This window comes from Eleginops maclovinus, chromosome 16 (assembly GCF_036324505.1).
Source record: "Eleginops maclovinus isolate JMC-PN-2008 ecotype Puerto Natales chromosome 16, JC_Emac_rtc_rv5, whole genome shotgun sequence".
Taxonomy (NCBI): domain Eukaryota; kingdom Metazoa; phylum Chordata; class Actinopteri; order Perciformes; family Eleginopidae; genus Eleginops; species Eleginops maclovinus.
In genome coordinates, this window is record NC_086364.1 from 11,863,691 (window position 1) to 11,876,257 (window position 12,567).

At 41.4% G+C, this 12,567-nt stretch overlaps 1 protein-coding gene across 1 annotated transcript; it reads left to right on the plus strand.

Moving 5' to 3' along the window:
- Positions 1-7,231: 7,231 nt before the first annotated feature.
- On the plus strand, positions 7,232-12,187 carry apol (apolipoprotein L). The gene is made up of 4 exons (XM_063903465.1): positions 7,232-7,486; positions 9,584-10,180; positions 10,264-10,383; positions 10,948-12,187. Exons 1-4 carry the CDS (start codon positions 7,473-7,475, stop codon positions 11,894-11,896), a joined length of 1,680 nt encoding a protein of 559 aa, XP_063759535.1. The 5' UTR covers positions 7,232-7,472; the 3' UTR covers positions 11,897-12,187.
- The last annotated feature ends 380 nt before the right edge of the window (positions 12,188-12,567 follow it).

A 12,567-nucleotide genomic window follows, 5' to 3' on the forward strand; every position in this document is an offset into this window, starting at 1 on the left:
GATGTCCCTTCTTTTACTGCAATGCCAGAGTCTCCAGTCTCAATTCAAGTGATGAGTGACCAGGAAGATGCACAGCAAAGTAGCCCTGATGGAAAAGAACCCAAGATCCAATTCCAGAGAGTACCAGCTGGTTCTGCAATGGAGAGAATCCTTGACATCAGGAAGTTCAGCAATTTGACCAAGCTGACCAGAGTCATCGCCTGGGTATGGAGAGCTGTAAAGAAGTGGAGAAAACTACTGACAAAGACCACAGTCTCTAGCAAGCCAAAGTGGGAGGGAATTCCTTCAACACCAGAGATAACGTCCCGAGCTAAAGAAGCTGTACTCACCATTGCAGAATGTGAAGATGCACTCCGGGATCTATTCCTTGCGGCTCAAGAAGGTGAAACCTTTCCAGACACCACACTGAACAGACTTGTCGTGTACAAGGAGGAAGACACAGGACATTTGCTCTGTGGAGGAAGATTCCAAATATTTAACGAGGACAAAACTACAGTACCAATTATACCATATGATGCATGGATATCCACTCTTCTAGATCAAGAAGCCCACGATGCAAACCATGAAGAAATAGCGGGCACACTACTCCGGATGAGAAGCAGAGCCTGGGTGATAAAAGGTCGGAAACTGGCTCAGAAGATTGTTGACAGCTGTGTGACATGCAGAAAAGCTCGGGCAAGAAAGTGCCAGCAGATCATGGGAGACCTTCCATTGGAGCGGATAACACCGGCCAAACCATTTGAGTACACAACAGTGAACTTATTTGGACCTTGTGAAGTCAAGGACGAGGTGAGAAAGAAGGTCAAGCTCAAGGTGTGGGGAATTGTCTTCTGCTGCATGGCATCCAGAGCTATGCACACAGATGTTGTCAGTGACCAGTCAACTGAAGGCTTCTTACTGGCGTACCAGAGATTCACAGCACTTAGAGGGCATCCGAAGAAACTGTGGTCAGATCCTGGAAAGAACTTTGTGGGAGCCAGACCGGCCCTCAAAGAGCTCTACCTCTTTCTGGACCAACTGGGAAAATCTGAGCTTGAGAATGATGCTTCCAAGCATGGAACAGAATGGAGTTGGAAAATCCACCCAGCAGATTCTCCTCACAGGAATGGAGCTGCAGAAGCAGCTGTTCGTGCTGTGAAGCGGGCCTTGCAAAACATGGGAGGAGAAGGACTCCAGACATTCTTGTTCATGGCTGCCAATCTTGCTAATGAAAGACCCATTGATGCCAGGGTGCAGAGCCGGGAGGACTGCATAGACTACATTAGCCCAAATACCCTTCTGCTTGGACGGACTGGACCCAGAGGAGATCTTGGAAGCTTTAACTTTGAAGGCTACCCCTACAGAAGATTGAGGGCTATTCAAACAGAAATCGACTGATTCTGGAGGAAATGGAGTCAGTTAGCTGGGCCTAACCTATTCATGAGGACTAAGTGGCACACAGTGCAAAGGAATGTGGCAGTTGGAGATGTTGTCTGGCTAGCGGACCAAAACGCCCTGAGGGGTCAGTATAGGCTCGCCAAAGTGATCAATGTCAACGCTGACAAGAAGGGCATCGTCAGGGATGTTCACGTCAGAACTTTTCCTAGCTACCCTTTCCCAACTATGAAGCCTGCTCAAAACCAGAAAGCAAAAAGACTCAAAACCAAAATATCAGCTACAGTTCTTCACAGAGATGTCAGGCGTATCATTGTCCTACTTCCGATTGAAGAGCAACACTGAAAGGGCAACTTAAACAAACCCTGCCCAACACTAAGGTGCTGTAACCTCCTTGGGTTCAAGAACCAGGAGGTCAAGTGGGAGGTGTGGCGTCAAACAAGTGTGAGCATAGGACCAGTATCTGTGGAGGAACTCCAGGCCTGAAGGGGGCAGAGAGAGCTCACCCAGACACCCAACAGACAGGATGCAACCCATGTTTCTGGAGGGACCGATTTCACCTGCGAACCTCTAATCAAGCATGAGTATAAAATGTTTGGAGTTAGCTCGGCGAGCCCTCTTTGCTCGGTCTCCTCAGCCTACTGACAGCTCATGTTCAACCACAGACGCAACTGGTATGGACTTCAAATATTTTGTTTGAAAGAATCATTTATTTGCTGTTTTCTGTTTGATTTGTTTTGAATTTAAATGAGATGTTTAGTTTAATGATCATGATTGATGCATACTGATGTGGAATGTAATTTGGCCTTTTGTTTCTTAAAGGTTATCAACCTATTCTTCCTCTGGAATTTCACTTTGTGCCATCAATCTAAAAGAAAATAAATCACCAGAACGGAACAGAGTTGTCCCCTTGCATCATTTGTGTTGAACAAGCCGTTTTCAAGTTTGGGCAGAGCTGAATCTGAATCTTAACATTTGGATAACTTGACACTCATTCTTTTCAGGGATGGGGTGGGTAAAAATTGGTACCAAAGCAATATGTTTGCTAACGTCAAAACGTTTAGTATGAGGGTCTGTGAGCGAAGGTATTGACCTCTCAAGTGTCTGTGACAAGGTCTTCTCTGAAGAGATTCTCAGGGCTTCGATTTCAAGCCGCTTCAACGTGATCTCCTTCTCAGCTTCTATCTCTAACTTGCCAATCTGCAGTTTGTGTTCGTAGTCTGCTCTACGTGCCATTTCCTTCTCCTGGACCTCCAGCTGAAGACGGGCAAGACGAACCTTCAGTCTGGCATCCCTACTTGAACCTAAGCTACCCAGAGAGAAAGCCTCAAACCTAGGAAGCGTTGCTGGAAGAGCCTCAAGATTAGGTGTTGAGGTGTAGTTAAGATAGCCTGACCCTTCTGTTCTAAAAACGAAGCGCCAACAATGGTTTTACTATCATCAACAAACACATCAGACCTAGGCTGAGTTGACAAGACTGGGCTTACAAGTATTTTTAACTCCTCAAGTTTTTGCAGAACTATCTCTTTTAGCTCTTTTTTTAAACAATACCTGTCTACTGAAATGTTATAGTGAGCTGCAATACATAACAAGTCATCTTTGCGACATGAATCCAACTTATCAAAACTTGGATTTTTGATGAAATCCTTTAATTCAAAACCCATTTTCTCAGCCAAACTGTCACAACTAAAGTGACTTCTCAATAGTGGTTGTCTTTAGCTCAGGAAAAAGATCCCGGACGAGCCCCCATTTGTGTTACGTCCCCACTAAAGTCTAGGGGACCTGGAGACAGTAACACACGACAACCAATTAATGAGCAAGTGCAGTCAAGTTTGGACTTATGTTCCCAGCACTCCTTCAAATCACCCTTCCCGGCGGGACCACGCACACGTTTGAGGATCCTACCGTCGCCTCATCATTTGTCAGCAGCAAGCTCCGGAGGGTGGCCCCTACATAACCACAGCACAGTAGGCTATATGTAGCAAGTTCGCTGTATATCTTAAATTGCCGGACTGTTTGACAGTGTTATAATGTCCTTATTTTGTTACTTGATTTCAGGAGAAGTGTCTTATTACTTGGGTGTGTGTTAGAGTTTACTAGTGATAGTGGGTTATGCGCACGTCCAGTTTATGTGACGCATCAGCAGGGGGAAGGTGGGGGAGTAGGGAGGGTTGTGTTTGTTTACAATTTAGTTTGAACAACGTTATTTCCAATATTATATATATTCATTCACATAGCATATTCTATAGTGATTTATAGTTTACACCCAGCACCAGGCTATGAGCCGCCCTGATGGGCCTACCTCACGGCAGAGTGGAGGGGTGATCAAATTCTCCAGCTGGAACTGTAATGGCCTAAACCAGCCAATCACGTAGCAAAGTGCTTGGACATCTTAAACATCTGGGTGTTCCTACTGCCTTTCTTCAAGAAACCCACCTTAAACCATCTAATCACACCAGGTTGCGGAAGAGGTGGGTTGGACAAGTGTATCACTCATCATTCCAGAGTAGATCCAGAGGTGGGGCAATCTTGATTCATAAGTCAGTTAATTTTACATGCTCAGATATCTCTGTGTGTGCGTGTGTGTGTGTGTGTGTGTGTGTGTGTGTGTGTGTGTGTGTGTGTGTGTGTGTGTGTGTGTGTGTGTGTGTGTGTGTGTGTGTGGTCTGAAACAAAAGAGAACATGAAAATAAAAAGTACAACTACGTTGTAAACCGCACGCACATAACTACGTTAACATATTAGCAGGCTAAACTCACGGCATCACGGCAAATGTAGAATATTACATACATACATAACCATATACCCACAAGTACTACAGGCAAGTATATAACTACATATATTCCATTCATTATAACAGGGAATAACATCATATTAAACAACTCACTTTCTCGCATGGACACACACTTCAACAAACAGCGTTTCTTACAGCAACTCGGGAAGACATGGCAGCGCATATATCCCAGCATTCATTTCGGCATTCAAGCGAGGAGCGGAAAATTACTCGACACCATTGAACAACGGTACGTTTTCTTTTTACTATTTTCGTATGCTATTTCATCACTACAAATTCACTTTGAGGCGAGAAATCAAGGGTTAAGATTTCAAATATTAACAGTTTTACGAAAATCGATGGCGAATTCAAAACCTGCTTAAACGTTTTCGGAGTTGAGAAGCTCCACAATGGTGTATTGCGCAATAGCAGCAAGTACGTATCGTCTCAAACCGCCAATATAGTCTCTGTGTGCTCGTCAACTTGCAAGTTCATTCTTCCAAGAACAACTCGCAAGAACGTTCTCCTCAAGTACACCAGAAAAGGTAAATAGACATGTCCCTAAAATAATATGCACATTTTGCAAAAATAAACATGTATTATAACAATTATTGTTCTGTTTTGAACAGCTCCTTCTGTGACTTTTGCCTGAATATGAACGACGATACTCTGGTAGACCTCGATGTGGATTTGTCTGAAGAGGACACACAAAGGATGCTTCAGCACATTATTCAGCTCGGGGAACTCAGGTATGTGTAACCCCTGTATGTGGTTTTTGTCAACACAGCTGTGCAAGGTGTAATGAGTGATGATAATGAAAACGATGACATGCCCTCATTAATGGGCTTGCTTGTCGTTTGTAGCATAGACCAACACAAATCGTAGTACACACGTTCATGCTCAACTAAGATGGTCATGCAATTACAAAAACAAAATAAATGCTTAAAAAATGCAAAGGAGCTGGAGAAACAGCCTTAATGCTTTAGATTCTATACTTTTGTTTGATTTTGCAACAACTTCAGGATTTTAGAGGCAACTTTTGCTAGCAAGATATTCATGAGTCAGGACTCATTTTGGAAGTATACTTGGGTTATGGTCTTTGTCCAGCTGGAATAAATACTACTGTATGTTTACATCCAGTCAGTGAAGAGCTGGCTATGAGTGCTACTAAAGTGGCAGTGCAGGAAAGGAAAGCTTTATGTAACGTTCCCAGGGTGGTGGCAGATATTCCAGATATCGGTCAGGCAGCAGTCAAAGGGCCTCTTGCCCTCTCTAAGTCAGCCAGGGCCGGTCTGATGGGGCTCAATGCTCTGTTCCTTGGCATGGATATCTTCTTCATCTGTAAAGACAGCATTAGTCTGGCCAAAGGAAGCAAGACTGAAGTCTCACAGTTTATCAGAGCCAGAGCAGCACTTCTGAGATCAGAGGTAGATTCAATGCAGACGATCCATGACACCTTGTGCGAAGGTTTGAAAATATTCGAAGAAAACAAAGCTATCCTGGAGGCGCCAATTTTTCCCAAAAGGGGGATGAAGAATCACTAAGCAATTTGAACGGACGGCAACACATAGCTAAATGGAGACAGAATCTGACACTATAACAACATAGTGAGTTGTGTTTAAACTGCTTACACACCACTGTTCATCACATGTATCTTTCAGAAGTTCCTCATTTTAAGACTCCAAACTGTTCCCAATGTTAGGGAATATTTTGTGTAAGCTTGTAACCTTTCGCTCAGGCCTGTGACCTCTTCACACACGTGACCATTGCTCTCCTCACATCTGCTTGTGTACTGCTTGTTTTCAAGTTAGCCAGTTGTGTCCTTCCTCTCTGTCCTCCTCTGGCATAGGCTAACGGCCTTGCAGGTGCTGTTTTCGTCATTAAGGAGGGGCAGCCCGAGCTTCCGCAGCCTTGTTCCCACAGTGGGTACACTCTCACGCCTGTTCTTAGATTGGTTTTATTGTTTGGGGCTGAGCCCAGATGTTTTGTTAGACACCTTATGTGTGACCAGGAAGTCAGGTTAAGTTTCGACATATTGTCCTAGATTGTTTAGTCTGCTGCTCTGAGAATGTTTGTTACCCATTTGGAACTAGTTAAAACCTCTTGCTATCCCTGAGACCTTCAGAATTGGTTTGGCAACCGCTGTGGCAACTCGCAGTAAATGTCTTGTCAATTCCCCGGCTGTAACTTCAAATAAATCCAACAGTATTTTGCCATCAAGTTCCTGCTCTCCAGCGTCTCTCTGTTTCGTCTCCATTGCCTCATAAATTTCCACCACACCCAATACAACACATTCTGGAGCTGCTTTTGCTTTATACAAATGTTATACAAAATGTCAATTAATCAATCAATTATCATATAACCCAATATCACAAATTACACATTTGTTTCAGGGGGCTTTACAGACTGTACAGTATACAATACGTGCTGTCTTTAGACCCCTGCAGTTCACAAGGAACAACTCCACAAGAGAAACTCCAAAATAAAAAAGAGAGAAACATCTGGGGCAGCAACTGAAGAGGGGTCCCGCTACAAGGACGGACAGACATGCAAAATATGTTGTGTGTACAGAATAAATCGGCATTCTTTTAATGTATAATTCTACCTGTATTTTTATAAGCATTTGGATGCTTATAAATGCCAATAAAAAAAGTGTGTCCTACTTGTTCAGTGTACTCCTACAATCCTGCATTAATGTTCAGTCATCAGGTCAAATGTTATGTATTATTTTCAAATAGAAAGAGATTTTTAAATGAAAAAAACCAGAATAAAAAAAAATTCACATAAAATAGAAAAGGCTGTAAAATCCAATAAAAAGTCTGTCTATCCTATTTGTTAATTTAGTTATATACCTACTGTATTATGGTTTGAGAGTCATTGAAACAACTACTGAAAGTTTATAAAAAAACAGAATTTTTAAAATTAAATATGTAAATCAAATCAGCTTATCATGTCGACATATTTCACAGTCATTAGAGTATCATAAAGTAAAATGTATATTCTGGACAGCCTTTTTCTTAGGAAACCAAAAGGTGTGCTGCTACCTTGAACTTTTCAACCGTCATTACAGGAATGGGTGCGGTGATACTACGTGGTGAGTTGGAGAAAAGAAAATGAAACCTAACAGCGTCAGCTCCTTTGTCAACAAAACTCCTTAACAAGTAGTCTGGCGTTAGTGCTTTTAGCAGAGTAGTTATGTTGTTTCTGGGGTCAGGGTTAGAAACAGGTTCGATGTACAATATTTCTCTGTTTTTATTTTAAACACGAAAGTACTTAATTGTGATTTGAGTCGAGGAACTGCAGTACGCACACCGTCAGGAGAAACATGTCTACAACAAGGTAAAGAATTGATATCGTTTTGACACTTTTGCACAGAAAACCACATTAAAGGAGTAGTACATTTGTAGAAAGTGTCATTTTAGCTTTTTCCACTGTGTGTTTTAAAATATGAAATACACGTAGGAAGTATTTTTAAACCCTATCGTGGGAGCAAAGGCAAGAAACAGAAATATAATATCAGTAATATGACAGTAATATCACTAGAGCTGTCTCTGTGTAGTCATTTAGTTTCTCTGCGTCTCTTTGTAGTTACTTTGTGTCTCTATAGCTGCTTGGTCACGGTGAAAGGTGCAGGTGAAACAGAACTCCTAGGTTATGATTCGGTTCAACTTCAATATTTAGTTTACCCTGAAGATAAAGATAGGCTCTCAGGCTTGTTGTCTTAATGTTACCGCAAATCAGATCAACCCCGACGCTCCTCCGCACAGAAATGAAGTAATTTGGTCAAACATATTGTGATATTTACAGAGTGAGGATAGTCTTATGACCAGTGACGGTTCTACATGGAATTACACCCCCCACCCCCGCCGAAGGGGAAATAAAGTTTTTTTCCCAGCAATTTCTTATTATAACATGGGAATGTAACTGAAAGACAAACTTATTTTTCAAGAATCAATCAATGCACACAATTCAGACAAATAAAAACGTGTAGGAATTTTAGGCCTGTAATTATAATATTATGAATGAATTTGTGCGTTATTTGGAAGAAAGTTGAAGTGTGACCTTGACATTGCTTTATACAGTGGATCCCCCGTTCCCCCCTTTGTCCGTTCCATTTGGGAGACCCAGAGCAGAGATAGCTCTGACCCAGAGGTGAACTGTCAACCACGGCCCCGTCTCCTCCCCTTTCCGCTTCTCACACAGCTTCTGTGCACCGTACCGTCTCAGCAAGCAGGGGCACCTGCAGATGCAGGGGGCGCCAATTTGCCATTTCCCCACACAGTGATATGATAGATAGAAAAACGCTTCGCAGCCAAGATGACTTTTTTTTATTTTTAAAAGTGCTCTCTCGTGCCGCACCCCACGAAATGCCGCCCCGGGTGGCTGCCCGCTTCGCCCATGCCCAAAACCGCTACTGCTTAGGACGGTTTTGAAAGACATTCACACCGGTTTCAGTTGCGTCTTTATAATAATAATAATAATAATAATAATAATAATAATAATAATCCATTTTATTTATTAGCTCCCTTTTCTTTTAAAAAACAAAAGTGAAAGTGCTAAACAAAACTGAAAGTGCTATATTATAGCCTACTGGACAAATAAGACATTACAACGTTTAATTTATTTGGATAACTTCCATTTCATGTTACCCAGTGACTCCAAATTAATAACAAATATTGTTACTGCACTTGACAAATAGGAAACACGTTTTTTATTTTTTTCAGTCCACCTACTATTTTATAGAGGAAGATTATGATTACTTTTACATAAACACATAAAAGTGTGCAGCAAAAGTCCTATACAAACTGATGTTTGCGGACTACATTTCAATAAAAATAGAGATGCTTCTTTCTTGTTCATGGTGCCTATATAATTCTACAGTGACATTTGTTTTAGCATAATGGCCACTTTATGAGGTAGCACAGAGGTTTAGAAAATAATATTAGTAGTGTCTCATGAAATGGTAATTTATTGATGGTCCCAAAGTGAAACCCTGTGTTTAGGTGCGAGGGGGTTCGGATTTGAGCCAATCATCCTCTGACCGTCAACAGTCTGTGTAATGGAGTAAGAAAACCATAGTCAATGGCTGTCTAATTGTCAACTTCAAACTAACTTCAATGCAAATAATATTAGATATTCACCATATCACCCAGCCCTATCAAGCACATTTTATGCACATTGTATAAGATTAGGGGGGGGGAAACCTAATAAGGACATTCTTATTGTTATGATTACCTGAGATTTGGGACTTTTAACAAAACAAATGTTAAGAATGAGTTTGACCAGAGGTTTTGGGCCGAGGGAAAATTTGGTGGGGACATAAAGCTAGAGCTAGAGGTACCGTAGATCATGTGTTTAAAGACAACAAAGGCAAAATGACAATTCAGTTTGAATTTGTTTTAAAATATCACAAACTTTATGATGTTTGTGTTATAGAAAGGAACTCCAGGAGGCCTTGTGCTGGTACACCGCAGACACCCTCATCGACATCGACACAGTGAAAGAATTCTGTGAGAAGAGCCCTAAATGGATGCTAAAGATGAAGATAGAGTGGGAAAGGATGAATGACATCAAAGACAGGGCTGACAAAATTGACCTGTGCATCGGCCATGTTACCCAGTCAAAAAACAGAGGTACAACATTTCTGCAATATCTGAAGAGCAAGGTTACCCAGGGTACTGCAGACAGCAGGCGTGCAGAGCTGGAGGAGGAGCTGGCTGCTGTACTGAAGTCCACTCTGGAAGGCCTGGAGAAGCTCAACTGCTTCCTGGATGCGGTGGAGAATCTGGCAGTCACCTCGCTTCATTTGTTCATGGAAGAGAACCAGATGTTACATCTGCCAGAAGGGATCAGCCCTGTAACGGTTCAGGTCGTCATCATTGCTGCACGGATAATCTGCCCTCACCTCCTCGAGTTTAAAAGAGATGCCAGTGCCTTCTTCAGCCCCAAACTTCAGAATGTTGAAGTGCTGGCATATCAGCTGGACAGATACATAAAGACCACCCATAATATCTGTGAGAAGTTAGAGAAAAGGTAAATAGACATGTCCCTAAAATAATATGCACATTTTGCAAAATAAACATGTATTATAACAATTATTGTTCTGTTTTGAACAGCTCCTTCTGTGACTTTTGCCTGAATATGAACGACGATACTCTGGTAGACCTCGATGTGGATTTGTCTGAAGAGGACACACAAAGGATGCTTCAGCACATTATTCAGCTCGAGGAACTCAGGTATGTACCCCTGTATGTGGTCAACACAGCTGTCCAAGGTGTGATGAGTGATGATAATGAAAACGATGACATGCCCTCATTAATGGGCTTGCTTGACCAGCACAAATCGTAGTTCACACGTTCATGCTCAACTAAGATGGTCGTGCAATTACAAAAACTAAATGAATAACCAAATGCTTCAAAAATGGAAAGGAGCTGTAGAAACAGCGTTAATGCTTTAGACTCTATACTTTTGTTTGATTTTGCAGCAACTTCAGGATTTTAGAGGTAATTTTTGTTACCAAATAGACCTAGCAAGATATTCATGTTACAGGACTCATTTTGGAAGTATACTTGGGTTATGGTCTTTGTCCAGCAGGAATAAATACTACTGTATGTTTACATATATATTTATGAAATATTTAGATTTTTAAAGTTGATTTGATTGCGCTTTGTAGCTTCGTGTGTCTCAAAACGGAAATCTCAAATCCAATATTTGTATACTGTATTATAGGTCACATACTAACTTATTGAGATTCATCATGTTAATTTGTATGTTTTTATTTCCTATTTTCTCACCGTCAGGATGAACCAGAGCTTCCGGATGGCGTTCTTGTTTCAGGAGGAACCCTGCTCTGCCTTCATCAATGAGTTCAAAGAGCGACAGCCGAGGATGCTCCAGTCACTAATAGACCTGGAGCAGCATGCTGTTCAGTTAGACCAGATGAATAAGGGAGCAAAGATCTCCAGTGTGGCAGGCAGCTCAGTGGGGGCAGTAGGAGGTGTGCTTTCCATTGTTGGTTTGGCTTTAATTCCTGTAACAGCTGGAGTGTCTTTGGCTCTGACAATGACCGGGGTAGGCATGGGAGTTACGAGTGCAGTCAACAGTGCTGTCACCACTGGCACAGAGATTGGAGTAAACCATACATATCAAAGGAAAGCCAAAGAAGTTTTCAAGAGCTTCATGGAGGATGTGCAGTGTCTCCAAAAATGTCTGGAGGAAGTCACCCAAAGGGAAACAAGCCAGATAGATGTTGCTCTCGGAGTTGGCAAGGTGATAGCTAAAGTTGGTTTTATTGGTAAAGGTGTCGATTCACTTGTTGATTTAGTCTCTGCTTTCAAGCTGTTAAAAAGTGAAGAGCTAGCTATGACTGGTGCTAAAGTGGCAATGCAGGAAGGGAAAGCTTTACTTAACGTTCCCAGGGTGGTGGCAGATATTCCAGATATTGGTCAGGCAGCAGTCAAAGGGCCTCTTGCCCTCTCCAAGTCAGCCAGGGCTGGTTTCATCGGGCTCAATGCTCTGTTCCTCGGCATGGATATCTTCTTCATCTGTAAAGACAGCATTAGTCTGGCCAAAGGAAGCGAGACTGAAGTCTCACAGTTTATCAGAGCCAGAGCAGCACTTCTGAGATCAGAGGTAGATTCAATGCAGACGATCCATGACACCTTGTGCGAAGGTTTGAAAATATTCGAAGAAAACAAAGCTATCCTGGAGACGCCAATTTTTCCAGAGAGGGAGATGAAGAATCACTAAGAAGCCAAAGTACTACTAAACTAAGGGGGCTTTACAGACTGTACACAGACAACACGCTCTGTTGTTAGACCTGCACAAGGAACAACTCCACAATTAACATAAAAATGAGAGAAATGTCTGGGCGAACTACTGAAGAGGGATTCTACTACGGACGGACAAAGGTGCAAAAGAGGTTGTGTATACAGAATAAATGTATATTCTGTAATCTGTATGATCTTTATTATGTGTATGTCTAATTCTGACAGTATTTTCCCTTGCACAAATTAATCAATAAATTTTGAGACAGTTAAATGTTGTTTCTGTTCATTTCAATGAAGGATAGATTTATAGATTTTAAATGATAGCATGCTCTTAAATAATCTTCTTCACTACACCATTTACATTTTATACATTCAATCTCTCGTAAGGATAATACCTGCACCTGCATTTGGCAATAATGATTAGTATTTTAATTTTGAAAATAATTGTTAAGTTAAAATGTAAACATATTTCTTACGTTTACATTTTGAAATTTGTATTGCTTTATTTGTATTGTTTGTACCAATATGACATTGCTAATATAATTTGTCTATGACTTTTCTTGTTATTTTATTATATTACGTTTTTTGTTTTTTTTTAAATACTGTTACTGGTACTTGTAAATTGTGAATTGTGTCATTTCTACTTAATAT

Excerpts from the sequence above, each read along its gene's own strand:
- apol (XM_063903465.1), top strand. Across the intron at positions 10,181-10,263 it reads TGTGAGAAGTTAGAGAAAAG|CTCCTTCTGTGACTTTTGCC; the intron begins GTAAATAGACAT and ends TGTTTTGAACAG. Across the intron at positions 10,384-10,947 it reads ATTCAGCTCGAGGAACTCAG|GATGAACCAGAGCTTCCGGA; the intron begins GTATGTACCCCT and ends TCTCACCGTCAG.